Here is a 24,357-nt window from a genome sequence, read left to right on the forward strand (position 1 = left end):
CTAGCTTTGGAACAGACTCTTGGAGGAACCCCTTCAGGGTGCCAGACCTGCTACGGGTCTCACTCTTCCTCCAGGTAAGCCACGGGACTCCAGTGCCTTCTTAGACTGGACCTCTCTTGCTTCACACAGTGAGCTTCATTCAGCAAGTTCCACTGAGACAGATTCCTGATGGAGACTTGTCCACTCTGCAGGGATTACTGCACCTCACCCAGCATGGCAGGGACACTCACACAGTATCATCAAAACAGTGAGTTTATTAGTTACTTGGAACCCAGCACAGCAAGTCCTCAGGGTTACAGAACTGAAGGCTACAGCACAATCCATTCTGGTCAGCCCAGAGCCTAGGCAAGCTGTGGTGAACGCCGTGGTTCAAGCTCTGTCTCTCCATCTGACCCCCTTGGTCAGGGACTGGGTGAGAGCCCCAACTCCTTCCAGCAGTCAACACTTAACCCCCTAGTCTTCTGTACTCCAGCTGGGGAACAGTGCCCATGTTCCCTGGGGAGAGGCGGGGAAATCTGCATCCCTCAGGGGTGCTGGTTGCAAAGCGTCAGTGTCTGGGCAACTGGATTTGCCATTGTCTTCTAAAATGCTCCACTGACATGGGGTCTAGTGCCCAGATAACTATGCAACACCCAGACTCGTGTGTCTTGGCTTGCTCAGAGCAAATGGTCCTTTTCCACCAACTGGGCCAATGCCGCATGTAGGGGAAACTAAGGCACAAACAGGACTCAAATATTACAAAGTATTCCCACTGTCACATGCCATACTAGTTCTGGAGTCTGTCCCAGCTGTTTCCTGCCACTGTGAAAAAGGAGGGAACTGACAACTGGGTGAATGCCTAACCCATGTGATTTAAAATGGATATAATTAGATGAGGCTTCCCTAACACTTTCCTTTTTTGATTCTAGGACTATGATCACTTCCCCTTGGTTCTGACAACATAAGCGGAAGAGGCACCACCTGCCTTAATACACACCGATGCTTCGGTCAATGCTATTTCAAAATGATCCCATATTTGTGGCCACCCCACAAAAGGCGAGTTGCATCCTCCTCCTGCATTGGAGTCAGCTGCGGCAATGGGACCAGCAGGGGAAGAGTGCTGGAGAGGTCAATGGGCTGTTATGTGAAATTGAGCCAGATGGATGAGCTCTCCCCCTCTTGCAAAAACAGCCTCACAACCTCCACTCCCCTGCCTGTCAGCAGAGGGTAGGAGCTTGGCTCTGCTTTCTGAGGAGGGGACCCTCCACTCCACTTTCAACAGCAGAACAGGGAGAAGAGTAGAGGTAAGTCGTCGCACAGGAGTCCAACTCTCTGATGTAACCAACTTGCTGAGCTCTTCATCCCTATGGCAGGCTTGGATTTCTTTGGCAATGCTTCTCATTGGGAAGGGACATGGAACTCTTACCTCCCTTTCTCAGGGCACTGCTGTTTCCAGCAGCAACAGTTACCACAGGCAGGCAGATGTTGCCTCCCGTTGCCCTTCCCACATAAGATCATCATAAGCAAGGGAGGAGGCAGAGCCATAGAAAAGAGCAAGTACGAGATGTGGAGAGACTCCAAAACTAGCTGAAGTTATTTTAAACAGGTCAGGTTTGGTCAGTGTCTTAAAGTGACCTACACAGCAGCTGCCGCCTAAGGAAATTGACAAGAAATCAGTGAGCCTGTCAAACATGCTGAGCTCAGTCTAACTGAGGGAAGTGAGGTTCTGGAAGAATTCCAGATGGGAACCCTCTGGGCTACACGGTGTACATGCCCAAGGCAAGGTTGGGTGTCTGCACCGAAACGCTAGTGAAAGGTGAAACAAGGAAAGTGTGCAGGGCTCTCATTCTAAGAGCCAAGGAATATCAAAATGTGAACGAGGATATTGAGAGAAGCCAGTTAGAGGCTGCTTCACCTGCAAAACTTTGTGATGAAAGCTAATCTTTTCTAAGGCATTAGATTATTGTCCTAGAGAGGGTCTCACTTCTCAGCAGAGGCTAACCTTATGACTGCACTCAGCTCCCCTTCTCTCCCACCAAATCTAATAATGAGAAGCTTCAGAGCTAACAGGCTCCCAACCCAACCAAACCAGAATGTTCCTATACTGCCCTTCCAGTTAAATAAAGAGGTAGGCAGAGGAGGCGAATGCTGCAGCAAGACGTCGGCCTCATGCTTTGGGATCTCAAACTGCCTAAGAGGTACTTACACATGTTGAGCTGACGCACGAAGCTGGCCATGTTGTTATGTTTGAAGTACTTTGGAAGCACCTCCTTGGCAAATTGGCCTTGGTCAAACACATGGAAGCTGTTTCCACTCTGTCAAAACACAAAATGAAAGTGACTCGTTATGAACTGCACAGCATTGCTGACTAGAGCTTCCCTCAAGTTACTCTTTTCCAATTTAAATACTACAGGCTTGTCCCATGGCAATGTTCTTCTGTCACATAGGACACTGTGGCTCTTTCTGGTCAGGCTCACTCTGTGGAGTGGCTGGAGATGAGCATGCTACAGAAGCAGAGTACTCAATAGTAATGAATGAGGCGGTAGTGACAAGAAGAGTTCCAAAGTAGGGGGGAAGATAAGTCATCGAGGCCAGCAATTCTCAAACTTTCATATGCTGAACGATATCTTCATATTCTCACGGACTGCCTCCCCTCCAAGTTACGGTAACATAGACCATCTTCTCTTACAGAATAGATCCTTGTGGCAATCACAGCTGCTTATGGGAAAAGTAACAGTAGCTTTATATTTAACATATTTTTAGCTATCCACTACTTTAGTAGTTGGGAACAAAGAGACGACCAGCGTCATGCAACCAACACAGTCCGATGACTGCAGCCCAGAGACTAGTCTGACAGGACCATAGGACTCAGTTGGGATTAAAAAGATAGGGAAATTAAGAAAGCTACAACAACTAAACCAATTTCCTGATTTTCCACAACTTGTCCCAACCCACTGACTCTTCTCACACCTATAGCTGCAGCAAATGTACATCTGAGTGAAGTGTGGGGCCACAGAGAGAACCAAGCTAGGGGCAGACATTGGACTCAACAGCCGCAGCCAAGCAAGCTCAAACATTCTGCAGAGCCCAGAAAGGATATCAAGTTCACACTGCAAAATGACACTCAAGCACAGCTGCCCGGAAATGAAGGACTTGCATGATAGGTTGTAAAAGCAAGGACCAGAACAGCTATGAGTATTCCCCTTGTCTGGAATTGTGGGTAAGGGAGCATTTGAGACTAAACAAGTTTAATTTTTCAGAGAGACCTCTGTTAGTTTTCTGCATGTTTATTTAAAATGAGGCATCAGTAAAACACAGCCAGAATGATGGTGTTACATCCCTTACTGAAACCTTCACTGTTTTTGGTGTGAAGTTTTGGAAAATAAGTTCATCACCAATAAAAACACAGCCTGCCTCAAAATTAGCAGAGATCCAGTAATGTAGTATTTCCACCATTTGGTATGAAAAAGGTGGGACAATTTTAATGAGTACAATTTCATTACTCTTTTAGCACACCGGGCAGGAATAACTGCCAAAATATAGTATCTACAGAACAGGAAGAGAAAATATTTTCATTCTGGCAGAAAGAAGAACCCTGAACATTTTTTATGACTTGGATTTTCTTTCGTGGCAAAATTCTGTCACTGATCCATTTCCCTGCTGAGAAATTCCACACAAACAGAAGTACAAAATCTGACAGTAATGCCAGATGAAAACCAAGCTGCTGACAAATCATTACATTGTAAAAAATAATCAGACTCTAGTTCAAATGAAGAAGGGCACTCACTCTATGTTGCGCCATTCAAACTGAAAATCAGAACGCTACCTTTTTTCTCTCTAAGCCTCTCTTCCATTTAGCACAACAACTAAATTAAAAGACATTTTAAAGTCAGAGCTACTTCTACAAAACTAAGTTAGGTCATGCTCTTTTGTGCTGTTTAGGACAATATTCTTGGCATATCATTCCAATGCACAGGTCACATATCTCTTAACATCCTTTAGCAAGGAACAAAACCACCTGTCTCTTATGAGAAACAGATTTTTGTTGCTTACCACTAGGGTGGATTTGATTTAAATCAATTATGATCTAAATCACTAGTCAGGAAGACTAGGGACCACCCTCATCACCTACTCTGACCTCCTGTATAACACAAGCCAGAGAAGTTCCCAAAATAATTCCCAGAGCAGAAATTTTAGAAAAGAACAGCCAATCTTGATGTAAAAATTAGCAGTGATGATGGAGAATCCACCAGGATCCTTGGTAATACATTTCAGTGGTTAATTACTCTCAGGCCATGTCCACACACTACCACTTTTGTCAGTATAACTTATGTCACTCAGAGGTGTGAAAAACACCCCCCTGAGCAACCTAAGTTAAACTGACAGAAGCGCCTCTGTGGCCAGCGCTATGTTGGTGGGACAGCTTCTCCCACCAACACAGCTACCGCCACTCGTGGGGTGGTTTTATTGTGTTGATGGGAGAACTCTCTCCTGCTAGCATAGAGCAGCTACATAAGCAATCTTACAGTGGCGCAGCAGCATTGTTACACCTGTACCACAGTAAGCTCACTAGTGTAGATATGGCCTCTCCAATGGTTTGCCTACATACAAAAGCCGTACCAATTTAACTATACTGATATAGCCTGCTCTGAGTTATATCAGGGGTTCTCAAACTTCATTGACCACGACCCTCTTCCTACATGACCCCAGAAGCAGGGACCGAAGCCCAAACCCTGTTGCCCCAGGCAGGGGGAGACCAAAGTCAAAGTCCGAATCCCACCGCCCCAGAGGCCAAAGCAGAAGCTGAACGGCTTCAGCCTTGGGCAGCTGGGGGAGGGCCTATAACCTAAGCCCTGCCAGTCAGGGCTGATGCCAAAGCCTGAGTCACACAGCCCAGGGCTGAAGCCCTTGGGCTTGGGCCCGGGCCCTGGGCAGCATGGCTCAGGCTTCGGCTCCGGGCCCCACCATGTCTAACGCAGCCCTGGTGACCCATTAAAATGAGGTCCGGACCCACAGTTTTAGAACCACTGAACTATACCCATATGTTGGTGCTTATACTTACTCTTGTAAAAGAAGGGGAATAACGTACACCAGCATAAGGCATCCTTACAACTGCATAAGCACTTAGAGGTGTATGGATATAATTATTTCAATTACAAAAATTACCCACCTAAACAAAATAGTTATACCGGTTTAAAAACTGGTTAGACAATCCCAAGGGTCTCATGATTAAAGATCACTTGTGTGGTCTTTTCACAGGTACAAAGAGTGTAAGGTCTTTTCTAAGGAAAGGAGTTGCACCAGTTTCAATTAAAGTATTCTTTTTAAGCCAGCAGAAACTCTTGTATATCTATTCTTGTAGCTGTTTAAGAGTGGATTATTTTGGTTTAAACTCAGTAAGAGTGCCTACACCACCTCTCTTACCTTTTAAAAAAGTCAGTTCAGCTCCAACCTTAAATTAAACCATTGCAACTCTCTCGTTTAATCAAGCTCTAAGAGAAAGCTAGGAAGATCAACTACGCTGATCTAAACCACACGATCAATGCTAGGGAGTTCACCTATATTAACCAGAACAGGCAAATGTTCCCCTGGGAGCACCCTGAAAGATGCATTTGGGCCTCAGATTACGCTACAGCTGTAGGGCGCCCAGGTAGGCTGGGCTGGGCTGGGCTGCGCTGCCTGCACAACGCTTCCCGGCCGCCCCCTCCGAGCGGCCCCAAGCACCTGCCATGGGCTCTGGCGAGGCGGGGCTCAGCGACGGCCCCTCCAAGGGCCGCAGCAGGAGGCTCTCCAGGGCCGCGTCCGGCCGGGTGGCGCCTGGCGCGAGGAGCCGAGCCCCGCCTCACAGCCGGCGCGTAGGGCGCGGGCCGGGCCCCGCCACTCACCGGGCTCCAGCAGATGAGCGGGTCGGTGTCGGGATCCTCCACCAGGGTCCACAGCCTTGGTGAGGAAGGCGGGACGTTGCTGGCCGCCGGGGCTGCGCCCCGCCGCCGCCGCCTGCCCATCCCCGCGGGGCCGGGGCTCAGCGGCCGCGGGGCCGGCCCGGCCGGCCGCGGCGCCACAGAGGCCGGGCTCGCCGAGGGCCCGGGAGCGCGCAGGGACCGCGGGGCCCAGGTGGCGCCGAGACCAGGTGGCGGCGCCGGCCGCCGGCTAGTATGGTGCTTAGCGCCGCTCCCCAGCTCCGCGCGGGGCCCGGCCGCGGCCTGCGCACTGAACCCCCCGGAGCCCAGCATGGCCGCCGCCATCTTGGGACGCCTCACGGTGACGGCCAAGCCCCCCTGCGAGCCAGCCGGGCGCATGCGCGCCCTCCTCACTAGCTCCACCCCCTCCCCGGCAGGTCCAGAGTTCTGCGCTTGCGCTAACTCGAACCCCTTCCCAAGCACAGGCTGGAATGAGGCGCATGCGCACGGCGCACCGAAGTGAGCGGGGAATGATAGAAAGCGCATGCGCTGGAGCCAATGGCTCCTCTGACCTTTGACCCCCTGACCCTAGTCTGCTTGGGACGGGAATGTTTTTCTCAGCAGTGCGGTGCGGAACGGCCTGTCCCGGGATAGCCCGCTCCCCTGGGGAGGAACCGGGGAATATTCCCGAGTACCCCGGGAGGGGGCGGGGCACCGTGACCTCTGACCTCCCGCACGTGGTGTGAGGAGGCGGAGCAGCGCGGGGCACGCGGGACTCGTGGAGCCGGAGCTGGAGGAGCTCCCTGCCGGGAAGGAGCCATGGAGCGGGCGGGGGGGAGCCGCCGGGTGAGGCGGGGCCCCGTGCTGGAGGGAGGGGGGATCGCGTTCTGCTCCCAGCCATGCCCAGCGTGTGCTCGGCGCTGTACAGCCCCCGGTCCCACAGAGCGCCAGGCTTATTCAATGACTGAACGGGCAGAAGTGCTGGGGAAGAGGGGATTTTTGTGTAACTTAAGCCAGGTCTCTTCCTTCCTGAGCTTCAGTGTATTTCCTGGGAACAGGTGAGCGGCCTGCAGCCCATAGCTGGAGGGCGGATGGGGAGAGATTCTTAGACCCGTAGCTGGAGCGAGAAATGCGAAGGCAGACCTGGCTTCGGGGTTGGGACCTTTATGGTCTATCCATGTCTGTTTGTGTGCGAGCTTCCTTTTTCTGTTTTAAAAGCGGGGAGCCAGTGTTTTCTGGTGAATGGAATTGACAACGCTGAGTAAATCTTGGTTGTAACTTCAGTGAGACCTGTTTGTCCTCACTTGTGCTTATGAGAGTTATAGTATCGTGCAGCTTTAAGCGAGACTGTGTACGCATGTGGGGTGTTTGTGATACACTGCTGATAGTGTCTGTTGTTTTCCCCCATTCATTAATGGACTCAGCAGCACATCTGTATGGAAATAGACATTTATCCAAGGTTTCAAAGGTAACCACTTAGGATACTTCTCTGCTGTAAGCAAGGTTAGCTCACAGTTCACATAGTACAAAATCCAGCATTGCTTGAACTCCCTTTCCTGCCCTTCCTAACTCCCCAGGATTTACCCTGGACCCCAGGAGTCCTATGGCCGGGTATGAAAGAGTGGTTTGAATGTTGCAAGCAGGTCACCTTTCTGCAGCAGTACAAGAGGGCCCTAGCTGTGTAAGGGGTGGTGATGGGACCAGTGACTGACTTACAGGCTGTGAAAGGCTTTTATCTGAGGGTGGGGATGTGTATGTGAAGGGACTCTTTGGGAGGAATTTTCTGAGGGGAATCAATGAGAGGGAGGCTCACAGGTTGGGCTCAGGCCACTCCTGGGCAACAGACAGGCAGCACTGAGTGGCTGAAAAGGTTCCAGAAGAGTGATAACTAGAGCCTAAAGAGAGGTAATACAAAAGGTAGATTCCAGGAGCCAGAGCTGGGATTGGAGAGTGGTTCGGTGGCAAAGCTGTGCCCTAGCTAGGAAGAAGAAAATAAATACATTAGGAGCGAGAGAAAGAGGAAGGCAAATGTAGGCCCACAACTTAGTGGAGAACAAGAGCTAATAACGGGCACCACCAAGAAGGCCGAGGTGTTCAGTGCCTATGCTGGTTCAGGCTTCACTAAACAGGTTAATAGTGACCGAATGGTTAACACAATATTAACAACAAGTGGGGGGAAACACAGCCATAATGGGCGGGAGGGTGCGGAAAGGACAGGTTAAATGATATCTAAACAAGCGAGATGTATTCCAGTTAGCAGGATCTGACAAAATTTGCCCTAGGGTGCTGAAGGAACCAGCTGAAAACTGGAACCATTAGTGATCCTCTTTAAGAACTCATGCAGGACAGGCCCAGTCCCAGAGGACTAGAGAAGGGCAAACCTAGTACCTACATTAAAAAGGGGAACAAAGAAGACCTGGGAATTGTAGACCAGTCAGCCCAACTTTGATACTGGAAAATATACTGGAACAAACTATGAAAGAATGTTTGTAACCACCTAGAGGATAATGAGGTGATAAATAATAGCTGATATGGATTTCTCAAGAACAAAACATGGAAAAACTAACCTAATTTCCTAGAGGATGAGGGGAAGCGGCAGACATGATATATCTTGATATTTTTTTAGTAACACTTTTGAGATGGTCCCACAAGACAATCTCATAAACAAACTAGGGAAATGTAGTCTTAATTAAATTACTATATGGTGGGTGCACAAATGGTTGAAAGATCATGCTCAAAGCGTAGCTATCAATGGTTTGCAATCCAGCTGGGGGACTGTATCTAGTGGGGTCCTGCAGAGGTCAGCCCTGGGTGCGCTTAGGAGAGGTTGCAAACGCTTTGGAGAGCAGGATTAGCATTCAAAATGACCTTGACACATTGGAGAATTGGTCTGAAATCAGCAAGATGAAATTCAATAAGTACTATAGCTAGGAAAGAAAAGTCAAATGCACAACTACAAAATGAGGAATGACTGGCTAGGCAGCAGTACTGCTGAAAAGGATTTGAGAATTATAATGGGTCTTAAATTGAATGAGTCAGTAACCTGAAGCAGTTGTGAAAAAGGCTAATACAGGCAAGTCTCATCTTAGATGGGGGTTCAGTTCTGTGGTCATCGTGTAAAGCGAAAACCGCGTATAGTTGAAATTATATCCCCAAGCCCTTTAAACCCTGCCCACAGATCCGGCGGCCGGGCTGGGGGGGGGGCATTTAAAGGGCTCCACCGGGCTCCTCGCTGCCCTTTAAATGCCCCCCCGGCCCAGCTGCCGGAGCTGTGGGCGGGGTTTAAATGCCCCCCTTCCAGCCCCACCGCTGGAGCTGCGGGCGGGGTTTAAAGGGCTCCGCCGGGCTTCCTGCCGCAGTGGGGAGCCCAGAGAAGCCCTCTAAATCCCACCTGCAGCTTTGGCAGCTGGGCTGGGGCTGGCATTTAAAGAGCCCAGAGCTCGATGGTGGCTGGAGCCTCGGGCCCTGTAGCTCACCCTGGAGGCTACCAGCCACCTCTGCAGCTGGGAGCCCCCTGGGTGATTTAAAGGCCCTGGGACTCCCAGCCACAGCTGGTGCCCCAGGACCTTTAAATCTTGAGGCCATGCCCCCCCCAGTCCAGCGGTACGTGTAAAGTTGAAATCGTGCATGTTAAATGCGCGTAAATTGCGAGAGACCTGTATCATTCTGGGGTGAATTAACAGGGTCTTCATGTGTAAAATGCTGGAGATAACTGACCCATTCTACTGGGTGCTGGTGAGGCCTCGACCTGGAGTACTGAGTCCAGCTCTGGGCACCAGGCTTTAGGAAAGATGTGGAAAAACTGGAGTGAGTCCAGAGGAGAGCAACAAAAATCATAAAGGGTTAAAAAGCCCTGGGCATGTCTAGCCTTGAGGAAAGTAGACTGTGGGGAGACCTGATCAGTCTTCAGGTATGTTAAGGGCTGTTGTAAAAGGATGGTGATCAGTTGTTCTCCATGGCTGCTGAAGGTAGGAAAGGTAGCAATGGCCTTGGTCTGCAGCAAGGGAGATTTAAGTTAGACATTAGGAAAAACTTTCTAACTACTTAAATACTAGAACAGGCTTCCAAGGGACGTTGTGGAATCCCTGTCCTGGGAGCCTTGTAAGAACAGGTTGGACAAACACCTGCCAGGGAAGGTCGAGGTGTTCTTGGCACTGCCTCAGCACAGGGGGCTGGCTGGACTAGCTGACCTCCTGAAATCCTGTGCACTCCTCTTTCTACAGTTAAGGGAATTGGCATGAAGATGAACCGTGTCTTGCTTGTATTGGTGAAGCAGGCCCCCGGGAGACTCCTGCTAGCAGGGAGGGGCAAATTGAAGTAACTCACAGCAGCATTTCTGGGAAGTCATCAAGTTTGTGAACCTTACTTGTGTCCCTCTCAGGTCTGGTCTGTGCGGATCAGTTTTACCAGCATAGCAATACACTGCTGTAGCTGTAGCAATTAAACCCTGGCATGGTTCTACAGAAGTTCTATGGCCAGTTGCCTGAACTGGTGTAACTGCGCACGCTGGAGGGGTTTGCTGGTATAACTGCACTAGCCAAATCCTGCGAGGGTAGACAAGGCCTGAGACTGTGGCTAACTGTGAGGATATGATCTCTTCAGGGGGAGACCACTGGGGGTTCTGTGCAGTGATGCTTGTGATTTCCTTTCAGCTGTCCATTCCCAGTACCCAAGTGCTGGAGGAGCAGGCCCAGGAAAGCGATGACCTGACTGACAGCGAAGAGAGCATCTACTCTGGGCTGGAGGATTCTGCAAGTGACAGCAGCACGGAGGAGGAGGCAGAGGACCAGGACAACAGTGATGAGGGGGTGCTGAAAGGCAGTTCACTCTCCAAGAAGGCACAAGTAAGTATGAAATGTCAGAGCATGTCCGTATAATGCTAGTGTCTTGTAGCGGTGCCCCGAGTTCTCTCTTAAAACTTAACTTTGCCTAGAAAGACAATTTCATGCCCAAGAAACCGGGGCTCTCCTCCTGCTTTCCCCCGTCAACAATTTATGTGGGTCACATGCTGAATGATTTTCCAGGTAGGGAGACTCCTCCATGAGAAACCCTCGTGGCTTCGGTTTGCAGGCCATGGTGGTCGGGGAAGAAGGCTTGTGGTTTGTGTGCATGTGAACCAGAATAATGCCACAGCTTATGCAGGCGAATCTCTTATTATGGGGCGGGGGTGCTTATTAAGCACGTGGTTTATTGTTCTGTGTGGTGACAACATAGGACACACAGGGACACACTTCTCAGATATCTGGCTGGGATGATTAAATTGGGGTTGGAACAAGGGGTGGGACTAGATGACCTCCTGAGATCTCTTCCAACCCTAATCTTCTATGGTTCTATGACTGTATCATTCAGCTGCTGTGCAAAAATGGCGCGAGAACTGTGGGTTGGGGAGCAGTGGTTCTGGCAGAGGAGATGTGCGTTTACTGCAGGAATATGGCATAGGAAGCTGGAGTGTTACTTGCGTTTTGTTAATTAAAGGAAGTCTAGTTTTCCTGCCATTTCTAGAGTGAGATACTTCACTCTCCCATACTGTCTTCCAGCTGAATGCAAATACTAACCTGAGTACAGCTCCTGTGAGCCACTGGGTATAATTTCTGTGCCTCAGATTAGGAAACTGAGGCACAAGATCATGTCTAGAGTAGGAAAATAAGTAATTTACAATGAGCAAGTTAAAATTTTGCAACTGCCAGATTTTTAAACACTAATACCGTGAGCGTTTATTTCACTGTGAAACCCTGTGTACACTAACGTGCTGTGAAAGAACAGCACTGGGATTGCCACAGTGGCCAAGGTGGAACTCTGGTCTGGTCTCTGACAGGTGCTCCAGAGGGAGGTGTAAGCGCCCCTCATAGACAGGTGTGGGATAATCTGCCTCCACATTCGGTCTCTTTCAAACTCCTTGTGGTGAGATTAGTTTAAACCCTGAAGGGTGAGGTTTAAGGGCTTGTTTTCCTAGCCTTGGCGTGGCCTGAGAAGGGAAGTGATTTACAAACAGCTCACGCAGCCAGTGGCAGAGGCGGGAGTAGAACCAGGGTTCTGGCCTTGGAGCATGTCCCATGAGCAAGGCTCCGTGTCTATCATGAAAGTCATGGGTTCTGTGACTTTCCGTGAGCTCAGTGACTCCTGCAGTGGCCAGTGTGGCTGACCTCGGAGTCAACTGCTCAGTGGCTCCAGGGGCAGCCCAAGCAGCGGCCGGTGAGGCTAGCTTCGGGGGCAGTCACACTGGCCACTGCTTGGCGACCCCAGCAGCTGGCCTCGGGGACCACCTGAAAAGTGGGGCCCTGGAGGACCCCCAGAGCAGCAGCCCCCCTGAAAAGTGGGGCCCTGGAGGACCCCCAGAGCAGCAGCCCCCCTGAAAAGTGGGGCCCTGGAGGACCCCCAGAGCAGCAGCCCCCCTGAAAAGTGGGGCCCTGGAGGACCCCCAGAGCAGCAGCCCCCCTGAAAAGTGGGGCCCTGGAGGCCCCCCAGAGCAGCACTCCCCCAGAAGTGGGGCCCTGGGGCCCCCAGCTATGATTTAGTCAGGGGTATTTATAGTAAAGGTCGTGGGCTGTGAATTTTTGTTTGTGGCCTGTGACCTGTCCATAATGCTTACTAAAAATACCTGTGACTAAATCGTAGCCTTACCTATGAGCCCAGAAACCAGACTGTTCCCTGTTGTTCTACGCGTGGACCTGTCACTATGTGTGGGCGCAGCTGGAGTGCAGCGGTGGCAGTGAGCAGAGTACCCTCAGTAACTGAGGATTGCGGGAGAGGATTGTGAGTTCAGCGCCTTTCTGTCTGAAAGCCACAGCTGGCTCCCTGCTGGACCCGTATCAAATTTCTTGGCCCCCTCCTCAGCATTTCTGTAGCCCCTCAACTGTGCTGGAGTTTACTCCTCTGGTTCGACTCCACGCTGGGTCGTGCTGCTGTCCTTCAGGAGCTCACGGGTGGGCTGCTGGGAAGAAAAGCCATGACGGTACCGCTTAAGTAAAGTCAACCCCAGCATAATCCTGTGCCCGGAGTCGTCTCGAGCACCGTTTGTGCTGCCTTCTTTCCTCATCAGCACAGCCTGTGAAGGGCTGGAGTCAGAGCAGGGAGTGGGTACGTCTGAGGAGACATGGCCTTGCTTAGGGCTCCTGGCTGCATCCCCTGCTTTCTCCTCACTCCTGTTATGAGGCAGGAGTAACTGGATGGCGCTGCAGCAGCGTTTTCCTGAGGCAAGAGCCATTTCCCCTCCCTGTCCTGCGCCTCACTTCATACTCTGCGCGTGTACGGCCGATGCTGCCCTGGTGCCGGGAACAGCCCTGATGGGCATTTTGTGGTGACCTGAGACATGGGAATGGGAGAGCCTGTTGGGGTCCACGTCCAGCCCCCGGGCCTGTCGGGGACTGCTTCCGGCATATGGGGTGCCTGTGTGTTGCAGGTCTGCTCCTGCAGACACAGTAGGCTGGGAGTGTTGGAATCCAGTTTAAGCTACCACTCTGCCTGCCTGCCTTCTGTGGAGGAGGGGCAGCCGAGGGGTTCCACACAAGGAAAAGCGATCAGATGTGTCCGACTTGGCCAGGATTCCTTTTTGATTTCACTTTTAAAACAAAATTCCTTACCACATTTAAAGGAATTTTCCAGTGTGTGTTAAACAAGAGCCTCTTCTCCTCTCCTCGGTTCTGCAGCGAAGTCATAATACAGGATTTATCATAAGCAACCAATGTGGAACAGACAATAAATGATGAGAGGTCTTGCATTTCTCCAGCAGCTTGCTGATCCCCAGGTACTTTGTGGATACAGAGCCCATACGCAAAGGTGAATGCGGCCATCTGTAGAATGGAACAGAGCAGCTGTTTAACAGCACTGTTACCAGATTTGCCCATTACTTTGGTGTATGCTCATTCATTCGGGTTACTCTTCTGGGGAAGGGGATTCTGTAATTCTATCAATGTACTGCTTGTAACACTTGTATTTTCATACGGAGCTCTACTTCTCCTGCTGCAAGGCCCCTCCCAATGGAGCTCTCCTGCAGGACCTAGGTTCCCCAGGGCTAGGTTCCTCCAGCCCCAGAACCGGATGAACACCCACCCACACATAGATTAACAGAGCAAGTCTGAACGGACTGGGTCAATCAGCACTGTCAAGCTGACCCCTTATATGTCTCTGGACTCATGGGGCTGGATGAAGCACCACTTTCAAGCTACCCCCCATTATGTGCCCCTGGGCTCCATGGACTGGGTCAAGCAGCACTTTCAAGCTGTTACCCTTATGTGTCCCACATTCACCAAGTCTCTGTCGCCACTTTCACCACACAACTGTAGTGGCAGTAACCTACTTGATGAGCAAATGCCACAGTATTTTGGGCGCTGCAGGAATCATTAGCTTAGGTAAAAGAAGCGTTGCTGTAGAGTGAATGGGGGAAGCTAAAAACATAAAAGAGTAAAGTTCAAGAGAGAGAAGCAACCAGCTTAACCATACAAGATATTTATTGAATATTAGTGATAACTGCACAAGGATCCTAAACCAACCCAACCTACATTATTAAAAGTTAATACCGCAGGCAGAAAGGAAAACAGAGAGAGAGAAAGAGGGGGGTATCTCACCCACTCCATGAGGCTTGAACTGGTCGGGGTTCCCAGATGATGGTGGTAGCTGAGGGTCCTGAGTGCTGCAGACAGGCAGAGCCCCCAGCACAATCAGTCAGGAGAAGATGGAGTCCCAGTGGAACTGATACATAGTTTGGATCTAAGCATCAGAGCCCTGACTGGAGGGTGAGTAGGGATTTTTGTAGAGAAAATACAGTGGTTCAAGGGAGAACACTAGATTTGTTTGTAGGTAAGCTGACGACTCCAGGGTTTTCTTTAGACTAGACGATAGGAGCTGATCACTCTTGGCTATGGGTGGTATTTTCTTCCAGGGAGCTCACAATGCAACTAGCCTGCTTCAGTATTTGGATATCAGTTAAGGATTCATGACTAGAATTGGGCTGATAATTGCTGACCTGGGTGAGGGCAGACTAGGTTCATTAGCATCTGGAGCAGAGATTCCCATGATGCGGTGCTTCCCTGTCTTTTCTGGTCCCAGAGTTCAGTGCAGTTCTCAATTTACATACAGAATGGAGAACAGAGATGTCTTCCTGTCCCATCTCTCATGCAGATGAGGCATGGGGAGTTCTCTGTTCTCCATTCTGTATGCTAATGGAGATGTCTTAATCTTGTCACCCTTGGTAGGAGGGGTCTAGGTGTGTCTCCCAATGCCCTTCACTGCTCTCTGCAAGTTTTTTCCTCTGATGGGTTTTGGTTTAAGCAGAGGCTGCAGGGGGGTGGGGAGAGGGGGGAAGGTGTCTTGCATGAGTCAGGCTGGATACTGCACCCTGGTTGCCCAAGAGCACAGAGGTGACTGGTATCAGCACATGATAACCTTACATAACCAAGGATCCTGGCTAGCATTAAGGGGCATTTAGGGAGGCAGAATTAAATCCCTAATGTAAGAATTTTCTCCGGACCCAACTCCTCTAGAGGGATCTGGGCTCATTAATAACTGCAGGAAGTAAGTAAGTAAATAAATAGAACTGATTGTGTCCCATGCGAAGGATGCCACCTCTAGCAGCACTGCACCTTGTAGTGACTCTGCCAGGGCACCGGTTTGGTGCTAACTCAGAAAAATGGACCTTTTCCCCTGCAATTTCCCATGGTTGCTACCAGTGGTGCGATGTGGACAAGGAGCCAGCAACAGCCAGCGTCTTATCCACGATATCCCCTGGCCCTGCTGCCAGCAGAGTTGGAGGTGGTGGTTCGGATGCTGCCAGCTGGCCTATCATAGCACCCCCTGTTGCTACCAGAGTTGCCCAAATTGTAGCAAGAGTAGGAACTGTGCGGGGGGCAAGGCCCAAAGGAAGAGTAACATCTATCCAATTCTCTGCGTGTCTTGGTCTCTTATCCAAACTCTAACCTGACCCTGCTGAGCATACAGCGCTGGCAGGCCCCCAGTACAGGCAACGGGCTGAATCCTTCATGTGTGATTTCACCGAGGCTGAAAATGGACTTCTGACTTGGATGCAAGAGTGGGGGTGAGGCAGAGAGTTGCAGTTAGACGTAATTGGATACAAGTGTAAAAGGCACCACAGCTAACTGCCACTGGGTAGAAAGGCTTCCTTTTGTAGATGCTTTCCCAAGTTCCAAGGTTTAAAGTGAATATTTGGAAACACTGGTTAAACCTGCCTGGCAGCTCGTGACAACAGGCCGCTCGCTCGTTCTGCAGGGGGTGTTGAAAGCTGGCTGCTGGAGCTGTGTTTGATGGTGGGTGCCAGGTGCAGCTAGCATAGATGGGGCCTGCATGTCCTGTCTGATCTGCCCTCTCCTCTGGCGAGTGGCTGCATGGGTATGTCCAGGCTTCGCTAAGGTGAGAGCTGTGCTGCTATCCTGCCCAGCAGCCCATGGGCTGTGAAAGGAGCAGGCTGCTGGGGGTAGATCCTGGTCTGCTGTGTGCACTGCGTCAAATACAGCTCCTCTTGGGCACCCTGCCATGTGGCTGAACAGTTTGGCCTTTGCCGAGGGACTAGCCAAACGGTGTCAGCCCTCACCTCGGCAACCAGCCCTCACCTCGGCTGTCGGACGGCGCTAGAGCAGGGCTCCTGACCCACGCCAGTGTTGGAGGCTGCTCGTTTAAACCTGGCTGTGTTGCCCCGGGTGGAACACACAATCTCCAGGATGCCTCTCCATGGCCCTGGGTGCAATGTAAAATAATACCTACCTCCCCTGGCCCAGTCTGGAAACAGCCTGCTCTTCTCCTTGTTTTTCTGCTCAAGTGATTTGCCGGGTGTCTGTGGCTGGTGCTTGAGAAGTAACAGAAGAAGGGCCCAGCAAAGATCAAACTGCTGGTGCGGAGGTGGTTGTTTTGGTACAGATGCGTGGGTCTGCATTGTGGGGCCTGGCAGGGCACGGGACCCTCTTGGGGTTTGCAGGGACCCTGGTGCTACCTGATTGGGGTTGCTTTCTGGCTTCTGTCCCTGCAAGGAAGTCTCAATATCAGGCAATGTGCAGTGACCTGAGGTTGGGGCTTCTCTTCCCCGTCCCCTGCACTAAAGCCCTTCTGGGACAGTTTCTTCAGCTAATCAAGCACCCAGAGATCCCCAGACGCTCCCAGGGACCTCTGTCGCCAGGCCAGAGTTGTTCTCTGGTCCACACAGGAGAAGCAAGACACCTAGATTGCATCTTGAGTCTGAACTAGGAAGGGGATTGGGCCCCAGCGGAGCAGTGTTGGATAGCACCTGGGAACACAGTACGGTGCATCGCTGTGTTGGGCAGGGGTCGAGGAAGGAGAGCAGTAAAGGGTAGGGAGAGGCTGTGACGGGGAATGTCTCCCACCCAGCCGGACTGTGGAAGCTTCAGGGAGGAAGGCCCAGGTTGAGCGTCCCCACCACCTGATCATGTGGATTCTCAGAGGCTCCTGGGCATTAAAGCTCCCACGCTGGCAAGGCCCAGAAGCTCTTGCAATGGGGCAGAACACAGAGTGACAGAGCATCCTGCCGATCCGCTGTGGAGGTGGAGGACGCTCATGGGGGTGACCAGACCGATGCTGTTGGGGAGCAAAGCTCTCCTGCTGTTCAGGAGCCATGCAATCAACTTCCTTCCGTAGCCCCCGGCTGTCTCGCTGCCTCTCGTTGGGCACCTCCTGGACAGCAACAGCCACTTGAGTCCATGGATGAGCCAGGATCCAGTCCAAGTGGGGAGATGCTGAACGGAGTTGCGCTGCCCCGTTGCCCTTGGGGACCCAGAGCCAAAGGGCCATTCCCCTGCCTGTCAGCAGACTCGAGGCCTCTGTTCTTCGTGCCTGCCTAGGTTACAGGACTGTTCAGTGATTAGGCTGTTGCTGTCGGGTTAGATTTCCTGCTGAGGACTTCCAGCATGTGACAGGCCGTGCTTTCCTCCTGGGCAGCCCTGCGCTGAACAGAGCGGCCTGGTTCCAGAGAAGCCCAGCAGCCTGCTGTTGAAGGCCATGCTGAGCTGGTTATTGGCTGCTTTTATGATCCAGGAAGCCCCCTCAGCCCCACTGGTCTCTCTGGGGCCCTGTGAAAGAGTCTGGAATCGGTCTGTCCTACGCTGGGGATAGGCAGCACTGGGACGCTGTCAGTGAGAGTGTGTGCCAAGACTGGCGCTTGGACCCCGCTGTCTCGAAGGGCCCACCTGGAGAGCTTGATGTCGCGCTCCACGGTTCAGCAGGGAGATCCGATCGGCCTGTAACATTATTGATATAAACTGGGACCATATAGAACATGGTTTGTTTAAGCAATTGGTCCTGAAGTGGCACTCTCAGTCGGGTCCCGCCAAAACTCCATCGTCACACGGCTGCTCTGTTTCTAAAGGATTCGGAGCACTCCCTGGGACGAGTGAGGCCACAGTACGTTCCCCTCCGTGCTGCCCGGTCACTGCTTCTTAGCCCCGGGTCTTTGTCTGTTCGCACTTCCGAGGCCTGCTCAGGCTCTTCCTGGGCCTGAGACAACCCACACGTTTCCCGAGGCAGGCACCGTCTTCTCGCTGACAGAAGGCCTTGTCTGCTGTGTTTACAAACCCTAGGCTGGGTCATGGCACTCGATGGCGGCTGCTGCTGCTTTTGTCCCAGGGCATCTCAGCCAGTGTGATTCCCGCAGCAGGGCTTTGGACTGGCAAGCTAGCATGGTGTCTGTGACCTGCGATGCCTTCCCCAAGCAGCTTGCAGTGAGGCTAGAGTGGCCAGGGGTGAGTTAGCAGCTGCTGCTAACCAACCTGGTGCTAGCTTCACTCTGTTTTAGTGATGGATAAGCAAAGGCTGCAGACCCCCACCCTTTGGCTCGCTTCCCTCAGGAAATATGTGCCGCTGCGGTGTCGGCTCTTCCAAAGGAGAAACCCTCTCCCCAGCAGCCTGGAGCTGAAGGACCTGCCTCTTCCCACCCTTCTCTTGGCTGGCGCTGGTGCTTGGTTTGGCGTGGCGGTTGCTTTGTTGAACCCAGTTAGGAAAGCAGTAGGCAGTGCTTCTTTGGAGGGGGATGTCTGCACGGCTTTCTCTTGTGCCTCAGTGCTGGGCTGGGGCCTCTCCGTGCTCAGCACGAGGGCTCGTAAACGTCTTTTGCAACTGTCCCAGCTATCAGACCCGGGCTGCACCAGTTGGTATGCACTGCCTCCAAATTCGCTGCACTGGCAGAGCGTGGGTGTTCCAGGTTGGTGGGTGCAGCTGATGGAGGGTACCAGCCGCACAGAGACTCCCAGTTATGGTAGGACTGGGGAGCCTAGAGGTCTGGTTCTGGGGCACGTGCGGAGCTCTGAGCTGGGGAGAGCTGCCCTGATAACAGCTGGTCAGAGCCAAGCCCCATAGCCCTTCAGACTCCTCCGAGAGTACTAGACTCCGGAGGCTAATGTCCAGTTACCCCTCCCGTGCTCCTGGAGGCCCAGAGCAGTGAGACCCAGAGGAGCCTGGCCTGATGAGTGTCTCTGTGAGACGCTGGCGGCTCTAACAGGCTACTGAGAGGGAGGCTGGGGCTGGCACAAATAGGTTGGGGCAGCTGCAGCCAGAAGATGAGCCATTGGTCCTCTGTGGGAGGGGAGGGGACAGGCAGGGGGGGCATTTGCCTCCATCTGCAGCTGGAGCCCCCAGCATAAGGGCTCTGGGCCAAGTTATACAGGTCAGCAGACTAGATCCTTCGTGTCCCGTCTGATCTTTGGCGTCAATGAACGTTTCAGACCCATGCAAACATATCTCTGAACTGCGGTGACTGTGTCCAAACTCTCCTGCTGTTTGGGGAGCACAGCCCTGGCCAGTCCAGACTCTGGATAAAGGGCTTTGCTCTGACGCTGGCGGATGTGGTCATTCTCGCTGCCATTTCTGGATAATACAGGGAATTGCTTTGGGCCTGCTCGCGTCTGGGCTCTCAGAGCTGCTGCAAAGACTTGAACTCCTGCCAGAAACTCAGCCGGTCTAGCCCGCCTCTGAGGGTATGTCCTACACTGCAAGGAGACCCCCCATGGCTGGCCCTCCCACCTCGCGGGGTCCCAGAGCCTGGGCTCCAGCCCAAGTCTGAACATCTGCACTGCAAACAGCCCCTTAGCCTGAGCCCTGCAAACCTGAGTCACCAGCATGGGCCGGCCCTGGGCTTTACTGCAGTGTAGACAGACCCCGAGAGTGGACGTGGCTCACCAATGAAAGGGGGTTCAGTGGCTTCATCCTAAACCATATCACATTGCTACCGCACCGTTTGGCCAGGCCGCCGCAGCTGGCCAGCTGAGCCTGGCAGGGACCAACCCTGGACTGGCAGGGGCTGCTGCAGGTCAGCAAAGAGGTGAAGTGGGAGAGCTGTGGGGTGCAGGCCCAGCAAGAGGGCACAGGGGCTGAAAGAGCCAGGAACTTGCAAGTCCTAATTCTGGCCTTCCCCTGCCTCCCTCGGTTAATCTTCTCGTCGTCTGTGTACCAGTTCCCTGCGTGTCACAGGGGGCGGCTGGCCGGCCTCCCAGAAGGGCTGCCAAGAGAAATAGGTGAACAGTTTACACACACACAGCAGGTTGGACTTGCGTTTTCCCCTTTCTAAGTCGAGGCTTCCCTGGTCATTAGCAGGCTCCAGAGAGGAGCACAGACCCCCACCCCACCCTTTTCCATTCAGCCCTGGACGTGGCCCAGCCTGGCAGAACTGCGAAGGAAACTCGGCAGCCCAGACACGACTCTCCCAGCAGGCCTCTGCCGTAAACACCAGCGACTGCAGCCCCCCGCTGCTCCCAGCCACATGCACACGGTCCCACGCACACGCTCCTGGACTCCCTCGCACATTCGCACTTCACACCAGACTCCTGTGCACACTTCATGCCTGTTTCTCTCCCACCCACCTGCTACTACTCCTCACTAATCCTGCACCTGGCTCGCTGCTCCTGTTCCCCCTCCCCATGCTGTCACTGGTCACCCCAAATTCATTCCTTCTCCCCTCTCAGCAGCAGCCCGACTTCCCCAGGCCTGCCGGCAGACCAGACATTCACCTTCGTCCCCCTCCTTTTGGAAGGGGGTTGCTGGGTGGAGCGGGGTCCTTGGTGAGCCTGCTCAGGCGAGGGGGGGCTGGCTGTGGGGGGAGTGCGCTGGCGCCGGTCTAAGCCGGCGGGGGATGAGGAGAGAGCAGGCCTGGGCTGTGGCGTGAGGAGCCCAGCAAAGCCACTGAGGTTTGCTCAGTCTCCCTGGCTGTGTTTGGGCTGCAGTTCAACACCCGTGGCCGGCCTGCTTCGGCTGTCTCGGGCTGCAGAGCTCTGCCATGGCAGTGTAGGCGTTTGGGCTGGAGCTGGAGTCTGGGCTCTGGGACCCTTCCCCCTCACAGAGCCTGGCCCGGCCCGGCCTGGCCTGGCCTGCACATCTGTGCTGCAGTGAGACAGCCCGGAAACCGGGAGCCTGAGTCAGCTGACATGGGGCAGCCCAGTGTTTGTGGACTTACCCCTTGTGGGCCAGGCCCAGGGGCAGGTGGTGGAGCTGCTGCTGCGCTGGGCTGATGAGCTGAGGCAGTGAACCACATGCACCCACCCCAGGCCCAAGAGCAACACACACACACAACCTCTGTTACCCCACTCAGCTGCAGCATAGGCCATGCTTTGTTCAGCCTTTCAGTGCAAGGTGAGATGATGCAGCAGTGGCTGGTGCTGATGGGACTTGGCCAGGAAAGCTGGCTGCTCGCTCTGCTCCAGCAGACAGTGGGGTTATGGGGCTGAGCAGATCGGGCATGCTGTGCCTGCCTTTCAGAGTAACGTCTTGGCAGTCGCTTTCATGATGTTTTTCAAAGGTAGCATCCCACAGCTGAGCTTTTCTGTTCCCTCACTATTTTTAATATCTGTCTCGGAGTTTGTTCTGCCGTCCGTCTCCTTCCTTCTGCCTTGATTTCCGTTCAGTTTTTTCCCTTCTCGTTTGTTCTTTTTCCTCCCTTCCCTGATCTTGTCCCATGTCTCCGGCTGCAGTCTGAGATTGAAGGGCCTCAGCAGAGCTGGATGAGGGGTGTGCAGGACTGTAATAGTAGGGGGCTGCAGATCAGGATGGAGGTCTGATTAGCCACCGATGGGAAGTTTTCTTCTCCCACTAATCTCCCCGGCTGCAGCCAGGGACAGTCTCCCGTCCTGTCTGTGCTAGGAATCTGAACTCTTGCTGAAAATGACTTTGAGCAACGTGCTGCTCCGATCCAGCGCCTTTGGTTCCTGTTGATGCAAACTCTCTTCAGCCCAGGTTACGGGTCCTGGTGCAGCCAGGACTTGGCTGCGAGTCTTGCTGACTCACCAGGCACAGGCTCACCCCAGGCCCCCTGCGCGGCCTTTGGAGCTTCCCCAGGGACAGGTGTTAGCTCTCAGCATTGCATGCTGCCCTCTAGTGGACTCCAGTGTGCCAGCGGCTGGGCCTGTAAGAGGCTATTGGTTTGATCTCCGAGCAAAGCCCCCGATTTATCTGCCATCCCTATCTGGATGTTCAAGCAGAAGTTCCAGGGGCCCTAATCTGCTAAATGGCTTCACTGCTGCCCTCTGAGTGAGCTGAGCCCCGTCGCACTGATTCCCAGTCACAGGAGGGCTAAGAGCTTTTCCATGCACCAGAACGCACCGAAAGGTTTTCCACTCAGCCCTTGATAAAGGAATGACCTGTGAGTGCACTCTGCCGGCTGGATAGTCTCTGCAGGGCTGAGCTGGCTTCCCCCGTTAAGTCCTGAGCCTCTGGCCTGCCTAGCTTCCAGGCACCTAGGGGCGTCGAGAAAGCAGCTCCCCTGAAAGCCTTTGGTCAAGTAGCAGGGTAGGGTCTCTGCCAGTCTGTGCTCGAATGCCACTGTCTGAGGATTTCCTCGAGGCTTTTGGGGACTGTTTCTTCCCTAGGGAGAGTTCTCCCCCAGCTGGTTAATGCCCCGAGATGTAGTTAATTGCTAAGGACTAGAATCCTGCCTGCATCCCAGATGTGCTAGAGGGGGACTTGGGATGGGTTTTATACAAGGGCTCTGCTTAAGCAGCCCAAAGCTGGTGGCTTGATCTCCGCTCTCAGGGAGCACGCTGCTTGTGTCCTCAGCTGGCTGGGTATGTTGGTAGGTTACCCAGCCTGAGGGCGTAGGGCTGGGCCGGCGCGGAGAGTGGAGGACAGTGTGCCATTGGCCGTCAGAGGCAGCCCGCGGCGCCAGTGACCCAGTTTGGCGGTGCGGGCTCTTTCTCCAAAGCTCATCGTGGTGGGGAGGGGAGAGGGGAAGTGAGTGGAGGGGAGATGGAAACTCCGGTCCAAAGCCATCTGAGCGCCAAAAGCCTGGAGAAAAACTTATCTCCAATCTCCTTCTTAAAAAAAATGTAATAAAGCCTTTTGTTTTTGCAGTAATCTCATCCCTTTGCTGGCCCTATATTTTCCAGGCTCTCTCCCACCCAGCTCCCTGTGGCGCGGCGGGAGCGGCGTTGGTGTTGCGTATAGCCGAAGGTGATCGCACGCTGTGTGGATTTTACTGCTCCCCTGAGGAGGGTTTTCTGGGGCTGGTTTTCTGATTATTTCATTGAATCCTCTGGTAAACCTGATCCAGCCTGGGTCCACCGAGAGGGAGGCGGGGGGGATCTCTTTTCCAGCGCTGGGTCTGCAGGTCAGCGAGTGGGCGCAGTCTGCAATGTGGTGCTGGCTGGTTACCCGTGTTGGAGGGGGCTGAGTCCTGCCCTGGCTGCGCAGGATGGTTAACGCAGGCTGAGGGCCTCTCCTGGCATGCCAGGGCATCCCAGCATGCAGTGCACTGACTCGACATGCAGGGTGTGCTGGCCCCGGGGGCTTTGCCAGGCTGCACTGTGCTGTGCTGGAAGCTGCCTTCGGCGCCATTTTAGGCAGATCCGGTCTGATCCCATCACTTCTGACAAGCGGTCAGTGGGACCCGCGGCTGGCCCCACTGTGGGCACCCCAGGTACTCTGGAGATACAGGTATGCGTCGCTCTGGAACACTGCCCGGGGCACTCTGAGCTGCTTGGAGGAGCATGGGTAGCGGAGGGCTGCGAGTGCAGCCTTGTGCCTGGTCCATTCTTTGCTAGAACTGCTTTGGGCACCAAGAAGAACTTGTGGTTCCGAAATGGCAGCACCCTTGGGTGTCATCAGCGAAACCACACCCTGCAGGGAAGCTTTGGGGGCTGGCTGCACCAGAGGGCATCAGACCAAGCAAAGGCCTATCTGCTGCTCAGCCCATGTCTCAGATACATTGTCAATCGGCTTTAGACACCCCAATTCACCTTAAGCTTGAGACTTCTCCCATCACTCTGGACCTTACTAAAGTCAAGATACACCACGTCTACCACTTCCCCCCATCCACAAGGCTGGTTACCTGTCACAGAAAGCTGTTAGGTTGGTTTGACACAATTTCTTCTTGACAAATCCATGGTGACTGTTACTTATCACCTTATTATCCTCTAGGTCAGGGGTCGGCAACCTTTCAGAAGTGCTGTGCCCAGTCTCCATTTATTCATTCGAATTTAAGTTTTCGCGTGCCAGTGATACATGTTAATGTTTTTAGAAGGGCTCTTTCTATAAGTCTATA

At 53.0% G+C, this 24,357-nt stretch overlaps 2 protein-coding genes across 4 annotated transcripts in view; one reads left to right on the top strand and one right to left on the bottom strand.

Annotated features, from left to right (window-relative positions):
- HSF1 (heat shock transcription factor 1) overlaps nucleotides 1-2,290 on the bottom strand; it is an 82,636-nt gene extending 80,346 nt beyond the window's left edge. For 2 of the 3 annotated variants that reach the window (XM_075063327.1, XM_075063325.1), the window contains exon 1: nucleotides 2,186-2,290. In XM_075063327.1, the coding sequence (XP_074919428.1) occupies nucleotides 2,186-2,216 (31 nt within the window). In that variant the 5' untranslated portion in view covers nucleotides 2,217-2,290. The remainder of the gene's footprint in view (nucleotides 1-2,185) is intronic. The other variant, XM_075063326.1, reaches the window with a different exon arrangement.
- A 4,158-nt stretch (nucleotides 2,291-6,448) lies between these two features.
- The window catches only part of BOP1 (BOP1 ribosomal biogenesis factor), a 91,162-nt gene continuing 73,253 nt past the window's right edge, over nucleotides 6,449-24,357 (top strand). Inside the window, exons 1-2 of the mRNA XM_032803532.1 lie at nucleotides 6,449-6,725; nucleotides 10,532-10,723. Coding sequence (XP_032659423.1) covers nucleotides 6,699-6,725; nucleotides 10,532-10,723 — 219 coding nt within the window. The 5' untranslated portion in view covers nucleotides 6,449-6,698. The remainder of the gene's footprint in view (nucleotides 6,726-10,531; nucleotides 10,724-24,357) is intronic.

Source organism: Chelonoidis abingdonii, chromosome 2 (genome assembly GCF_003597395.2).
Source record: "Chelonoidis abingdonii isolate Lonesome George chromosome 2, CheloAbing_2.0, whole genome shotgun sequence".
NCBI lineage: Eukaryota > Metazoa > Chordata > Testudines > Testudinidae > Chelonoidis > Chelonoidis abingdonii.